The 7,583-nt window shown below is 35.2% G+C and overlaps 1 protein-coding gene across 1 annotated transcript in view; it reads left to right on the top strand.

Annotated features, from left to right (window-relative positions):
* Positions 1–299: 299 nt before the first annotated feature.
* Positions 300–7,583, top strand: part of LOC129773475 (uncharacterized) — a 47,333-nt gene continuing 40,049 nt past the window's right edge. Inside the window, 2 exon segments of the mRNA XM_055777087.1 lie at positions 300–472; positions 536–733. Coding sequence (XP_055633062.1) covers positions 300–472; positions 536–733 — 371 coding nt within the window.

Below are 7,583 nucleotides of genomic sequence, written 5' to 3'. Positions count from 1 at the left end.
AATTTGCACCAATAAGCCTCTCACCAATCGTCATCCAAATGTATCGCGTAGTGGCGCGATCAGTGTTCAACGAATTGCTGGCAAATAAAATCTAACACGCTCTTATGAATAAATTACAATTTAAACACCACGAGTGCAATATTTATACAAGAGATACATATTGCACACACTGCAACATTAGCAGCGGCTTATGCGAATGCGTTATCCCGATTCATGGTGGCGAACATATCGGAGCGCCTAAAGCAGGACAAACTTGAGTTTATTAGCAGCTGGCTACGGACGGTTGCATGTTTCGCGAAATGAGTGAGAAGAAAAATATTCCGAGCAAAGTTCCCGTGAAATCCAACAAAAAAGTCAACCAATGCGTAAGAGTGTGGAAACCAGTGAAAATCTTCTTGAATGTATTTTTCTCCCAAGGAGCTCTCCATGGAATCACATATTTGGGAATACCGCTGCTTCATATCGTGGAAAAGTTAGCGACTTGTGTTGAACCTAGCATATTGGTGCAATAAAACCCGATGTATAATATTTTCAGATTATTCTGGCTAGTTCTGATGACAGTTTCATTTTATTTCTGCGCGACACTAAGCTTAGCATCTTGGCAGCGGTTTCAAACGAAAAGTACGGTCATAACAATCGAGAAGGATCACTACTATTGGAACATTTCTATACCTAGCCTCACGATATGTCCAATGGAGCGGATCGATAAGGCTCTGTTTGAACAATTCTGCGAGTGAGTCAGTCTCTTGAAGGAAATCAAGAGTTTACCATGAACGATATTCTTTAGATATGATAATTCTTAATTTAATAAGTCACAAACTTTACTCGTACTACAATACTCGAAAATTACATGCTGCTAAAATTGGACAGTGCCATTTTTTAAACTGTTTTTTTTTCCATTAGTATTGACGAATCTACGCAAAGCTGCATTTGCCCATGCGACACTCACATTAGAGCTCAGAGCCACAAAAATGATGATGTTTGTGTTTCTACACGTTTAAAAGCGAAATTCGGTTGTTATATTTTTAAAATTTCTATTTAAATTCATTTTAACCACCAAATGTCGTCAGTAAATGATATGAAAGTTAGATTTCTGTATATTTACAATGATTTCAACATGCGATTAGACCAAAGTCTTAGATAATCTTCGAAACATTTAAGTTTGATAATGCATATAAATTATGAGTACTAGCTTCCGGACATTTTTCATGAGTTCATGTTGTGGATAATGGCAATGCAATCGATTTCATATCAATTTTGTAGACATGAATCATGCATGGGATTTCGTTCGGTCGATACGAGAAGGATATGCAGTATTTTAAACGCAACATATGCCACCCATCGTTTGCTTAGTAAAATACAATTAGTAAAAAAATCAATACCCTAGATTAATGAGGGAAGGGGTGTGATAATTACTACAGGGAAACTTCGATATAACGTACATTTCACTTTCAAAATTGTACGTTGTATCGAATTATACGTTATATCGAAGCATAATTAAGAACTCAGAAACATAGCTCATATTACTTTATTGTAATGCAGTTTGAGTAGAGTTAGTAAAAAATGGTAAAAAAGTCAACTAGAAGGTGTAGCCAACCTTTCTCATGGTGTTTCCCTTCCTACTGTTGGTTGAGAATAAACAGATAAAATGCCGCTTGCTTGTTAAAAATCCTTTTTCTTGTAACAGTGCCGTTATTCCGATGTATGGGAGATTTTTTGGTAGTTGTATGGACTATTCATATAATTTCGTTCAGTATTAAAAAAAAATATTTTTATAAAAATGATTCTGAAAAAATTAACTTTGAAAATATTTTCTTTGCATTTTTTATGAAAGATTAAATTATTTCCTATATTCCATTCTCTGGCTAAAATCTTGTAGGTCTTGAAGTTTTTAAGTTGATTTTTTCGAAAAAAATTAGAATAAAATTGATATTTCAAAAAAATTTAAACTCAAAAACCATAAGAGGTAAGGAACTTCGGTCAGTCAATGAAATATAGGAAATTGTTCAAGTTTTTGTTGAAAAATGGCAAACAAATTTTCAAAAAAACATTATTTTGAAAATTTAAAGTTCGTATTCTCAAAAACAAATTTTTTTAATGCTGAACGAAAATCATTTGAATAGTCCATACAACTACCAATAAGTTACCGCTCATGACAACTCTACACGAACTGATGATTGCGCCGGCTAGTGACCATTCTATCCTGGATTCCTCGAGTCGAGAAAGACGCACCACGCTAGATATGGGGTACAGACTAGGGAGCGTTGCTGATTAATGGTCAGCTGCATCCCAATAGGAAGTAGCCCGTGTCGGGCACACGTACAGAGCATCGAAGACTGCAACATACCAATTATGAGAACACTTGTAATACTAACCTCGAGCCAACCGCGAGTAATCGGTTACATATTACTAACATAGTTGTAAGACAAAAATTGTCAAAATATTGGACTCCCGGCCCCGTCAGGCTAACGCCACATGTGCCTTAATAAACAAATATATTTTGGAAAAAAAATATACATTGGAAGTAGAGCACTGTTACTTTTGGTAATTTTTTTGAAAATTTAGAAAAAAATACTTTTTTGAAAATAATGAATTTCAATTTTTTCAAATATTTTTTTTTTTCAACGTAATTAAAAAAAATGGAATTTTTTATGAAAATTTAAACAATTCGTTTTCTACATTTCGTTTTTTATCCAAAATCTTGTAGGTATAATAGTTTTTGAGTTAGAAATGTTTACAAAAAAATAAGAAAAAAAGCTTTGGCCCTTTTTAAAAAATAGTCCAACTTTTTTTTGAGATTTCATGTATGCAAAGTTGCTCAAATGACCAATGTCTTTAAACCCACAAGATTTCACTCAAATCTGAGATGGCTCTGCCAACTCCTAAAATGAGTTGGCATGAAATTCGTCCATTGAGAATGTGTACGCTATATCGAAATTCCTCGTCCATTGGGATGACAATTGAGGGGCTTAGAATGAAAGGGGTGTAAGTGATTTGATCGATTTCTCTACATCGACTCTCTCTTTTGGTCATAGCTTAGACTCAAATACATTCCCAGCTGTATTTGATAATGTGGAAGATAGGTCAGAACCTCACCTATCAGATTCTATAGCAAACTTAAATTGGAACGTTTTTGCAATTGAGTTATTAACTAAAGAAAAAGTTGATGAAAAGAAATCGATCAAGTCACTTACACCCCTTGCATTCTAAGCCCCTCAATTATTAGTAAAATATTGAAATTACAATTTGTGACACGAAAAATAGCACTGTAGCTTGGAATGGTTACTGTTAGCTCGCTTGGATAGTCAGCAATACAATTAATTCTGATCATTCACTATTCATCAGTGTTTGGATTTCGATCAAAATCGAATGATACACAATGTGTCATGCAAGTAAACTCTCACGAACATATAACCAAATATGAGAGGATTATTCAGATACTTGTATAAATGTCAGTAATCACTTGTGTAATATTTAGTGATTAAACTAAGAGAGGAACGAAGACTGTTGATTGCATATCCGATCTGTATCAAACATCGCATACCATTTTCGAAGCCTGCATACAAGTTTGAACCGCATATATCGTCCCATTTTACTATAGCGAAACCCACTGCACAGAAAAGTGCAAAGCAATAAATGATACAAGAAAAATTACGTCATCAGTTAGTCACCATTTGCGGAGAGCAGCGAATGGGAAAAGAGATAAAACGCGAGAGTTTTTGCTTCTCACTGGAGCGGTGTTCCTAGTAAAACTATGCGGTCAATAAGAATATACATATTTCAAGGGATAGCGGCGTTAAAAATGGAAAATATAATCTGACTACCCTCCCTTAGCCTCATACGAGCTAAATAATCATATAGTTTGCGCTCTCTGAGACTTAAAAATCAGGATCTGCTACATTAGCTGAATATGAATCTTTCGCTTTGCATGGTCCGTACGATCCTGCTGTTTCATGATGCATGGAGAGGTCGATATTCATATGTTAGAGGCAAAGGAGAAAATAAGCTTTCTGACCAAAAGCGTATATGATAGCTTCTCTTTTGTGTCGTGATTTGCAACACATAACAACAAAAGAATACCGCTGGGGGAAATATTTCCTGAAAGATCCTATTTGAACGAACGAAAGCGATTTTTTCAATGAGTGGATCATTTGGCAAACACTGCTATTCATTCACAAATACAACGAAGTTTTCAGTTTTGCTACTTGGTCCCTCTGACTTAACTCCGAATATATATATATATATATATATATATATATATATATATATATATATATATATATATATATATATATATATATATATATATATTACATATATTTCTCAGTAAAAAATAACAAGAGAGGAGTAAACACTGAAAACTACATTCGATGTATGTTTCAGGAAAAGTAGTGTAGGCAAATGATGTTGTGACAATGTAATTTGCAAGAGTGTTTACCATAGAGCTGTGGAAAATTGTTAGTTGGGATTTTCTATTCTGATGAAGTAAAATGTACAAAAAAAAAATCAGGAAAAATCAGGATCATTTCACTAAAATCAGGAATAAATTAGTGGTTTCCAGGATATTAGGAGAGGTGCCAAAAAGTCTGGGAAACCCTGAAAAATCCGGAAGGTTGACATCTCTTCAAACGGGTCAAGCTAAACAGCTCAAAAACATAAATTCTAATACTTATATCAAACAATTATCCATGAGTTATGAATGAAACAATGTAAAATGATGATTGTCTGATCTTTTCAGCGTAGAAAGAATACTTGGAAAATTTGAAGAAAAAATCTGATTTTTATAAAAAAAAATCAATCGAATTTCAAACCAAAAAAAGTAGAAGGGTCTGAGCCTAGGGGCACAGATGGAAGTTTAACGTAGGACTGTGATTGTTCAGAACATTTGTTTTTTAATTGTAATTCTATTAGTTGTTCAGAAATATTTTAGTTTAACTCTTTTGAAACTCCAAATAGTAGCCCTGAAAAAGGCCGTTTGTAATATGTACTCATAACGGTTTGTAACGAACAAACAAAAATTAGCTTCTGGCAGGAAGTTCAGCTGTCTAACTGAAAAAGATTAATGAATATCAGTGTGACGCATAACAGGGTGGAATTGTAGATGAAATATATGTGGACAAAAAAAATTAAATCGTCATTGATTACATTGAATATGAAGTTTATGGGGAAGAAACAAAAAACAAGTTGAAAATACTTACGATTTCGTGATATTTTGAGGTGAATACACATGGAATCATGAAGTTGCTTTATTTTTAATGGGTAACTATAGTATTGTGATTATTCTCGGAGCAGTAGATTTTCGGTGAAATAATGTTCGTTTGTAGACTATTACAATCAAGTCGTATTGGTTCTACTGCCCAATCTATCATAGAAGGAATTGAGTAATGAGAATTATGAATATGCGACATGAAGATTATTTATATTTCAATTCGGTTTATTTTTGTGATGAGATGCAATGCCGATCCCAATAAGTCCTTGTATGATAATCGTTGCCACCCTCCTAGAATTGATATAATTTTTCGCTGTACAATTGCCCATGTTGTCGCAAAAGATATGTTGGCGAAAGACACTCGCCATATACAGAAGTCATTCGCTGCGCCATATGCTTGGAAATTAGATTAGATTCGTTTGATTAAATTCAAATAAAGTTGAGAGAAAGCTCACTTAATATGAGACTCCATCGAATGTTCACTTTTGATACACTTATATCTTTTAAACCTTCGCAACGAATTTTTGTTCATCCTAGAAAGCATAACAATGACAGATACTCGATTTACTGAAATAGTTTTCATTGCAACAATTCCCATTTTGCCTTTTATCGTAACCTTAAATACAGCACCGAAATTTCTTCCTCACAAACGTACAAAGTGATATTTAAATGATACCTCATAATACTATAATATTGAAAGGAAACCTTCAAATATTTGCGCTTTCGCAGTAATATTGCTTTTGTACGTACTTGGCGCACTCATGCTGGATTCAATTAATGGTAAGAGCACTGCAGTATTTACGTCTCGCAACATTCCATCTTTGCACACAAATGCACTACTTTGTAATTTCGTTTGTCAATCTCTGAATTTTTGGCACAGAATGCTGAGCTCAGACGGAAGGATGAAATATTCCAGCGAAAGAAGATTCGCTCCATCTTGGATAAGTGCCTGTTGATATATTTCGTCAGACATTGCAAGAGACATCGGATTATTTGATTTGGTTAAGAAGTGTCTTTTCTTCAGCCTTACATTCATTATTGAGAATCGACGAGGTTTCAACGCTAACTCCCACTAAATGTTTCCACGTGAAAAAAAACACCCAGAAACAATAAAACAGCAGAAAATGCAGCTGACCGATGTAACAGCGACAGGCGCGTCAACCGCGCCAAATTGAATGTAATAAAACAAAAGTTTATGGCATTAATTTAACTGTTTTCTAATGGGCGCCTCCCGCCTTCCGATTCACTTCGCTGGTCCGGCTCAAACCACGATAACCACCACCAGCGTAGCCTTCTGCACCGTGACCGGAAAGTGTTCTGCCAAAAAGATTTGCGCTAGATTTACGACATTGCCCCGGCGAAAGTTATGAGCGAGACATTCGGCAAAATGAGCGGAAAATCGAGCAACAGCCACGACCGGCGGGTTGGCGGAAAACAACTGGAGTGAAAAACATCGTTCACTTTGCTCGCGGAATCACTGATTAGGTGCCTCCGGGAGAAATATCGGAAATCAAAATTTATGGTGAAGACGTTTGTTTATTTTGGGATCTAACGAAGTGTCTAAAGTTTTCATCGATTGTTTTCTGTGCCCTAGTGTCCCAGTTAAATCGGATGAATCAACAATACCATCGCTTTGCACAAATTGAGAAATTTATTCTGGGTAACGCAAACTTGGTACGTTGAACCGATCAGAGTCCATATATAAGTTGAACGTGTACAACCATGAGCAAAAAATAGCCAGAATTCATTTCATCTTCACGGGCTTATCGGTGTGGAATTTTCTGTGCGTCATCCTGTTATGTATAAAATTTATCAAAATAATATTGATACTATCCATTCTTACAATGCGTTGTTTGAATTTCTGGCCAAAGATAGTACAGTTTGACAACCATCCGATTTGCCTGATCTGACATAATTTGACAAATTTTCTATTACATTAATTCAGAGAACCGCTACACAGAACTTAATTTGAATTTAGAGACAATCAGGGCTATGGAGTCGGAGTCTTCAACTTCCAGTCAAATGGATTGAGTCACATTTACCCGAAACCCACTCACCCGAATGACAGTTACCCGAAAGACATTCACCCGAATGTAACAAATACCCGAAAGCGACAGCTACCCGAATGTAACATCTACCCGAATTGACACTTACCCGAATGCGACATTTACCCGAAAGCGACAGTTACCCTAATGTAACAATTACCCGAAAGTAACATCTACCCGAAAGCGACACTTACCCAAAAGAAGGATATATTCAAATAATACACAAATTTTACTATGTTTGTATTTGTATTTGTATATTTAATTCTGATCAAAAAGTATTTTTCGTGGGAAGTACAATTCGAAAAATACTGGCATTGAAAAAATCCTTT

The sequence above is a fragment of the Toxorhynchites rutilus genome, chromosome 3 (assembly GCF_029784135.1).
Source record: "Toxorhynchites rutilus septentrionalis strain SRP chromosome 3, ASM2978413v1, whole genome shotgun sequence".
NCBI lineage: Eukaryota > Metazoa > Arthropoda > Insecta > Diptera > Culicidae > Toxorhynchites > Toxorhynchites rutilus.
Note: the sequence above shows the minus strand (reverse complement) of the source record. Positions and strands in the feature narration are given on the sequence as shown.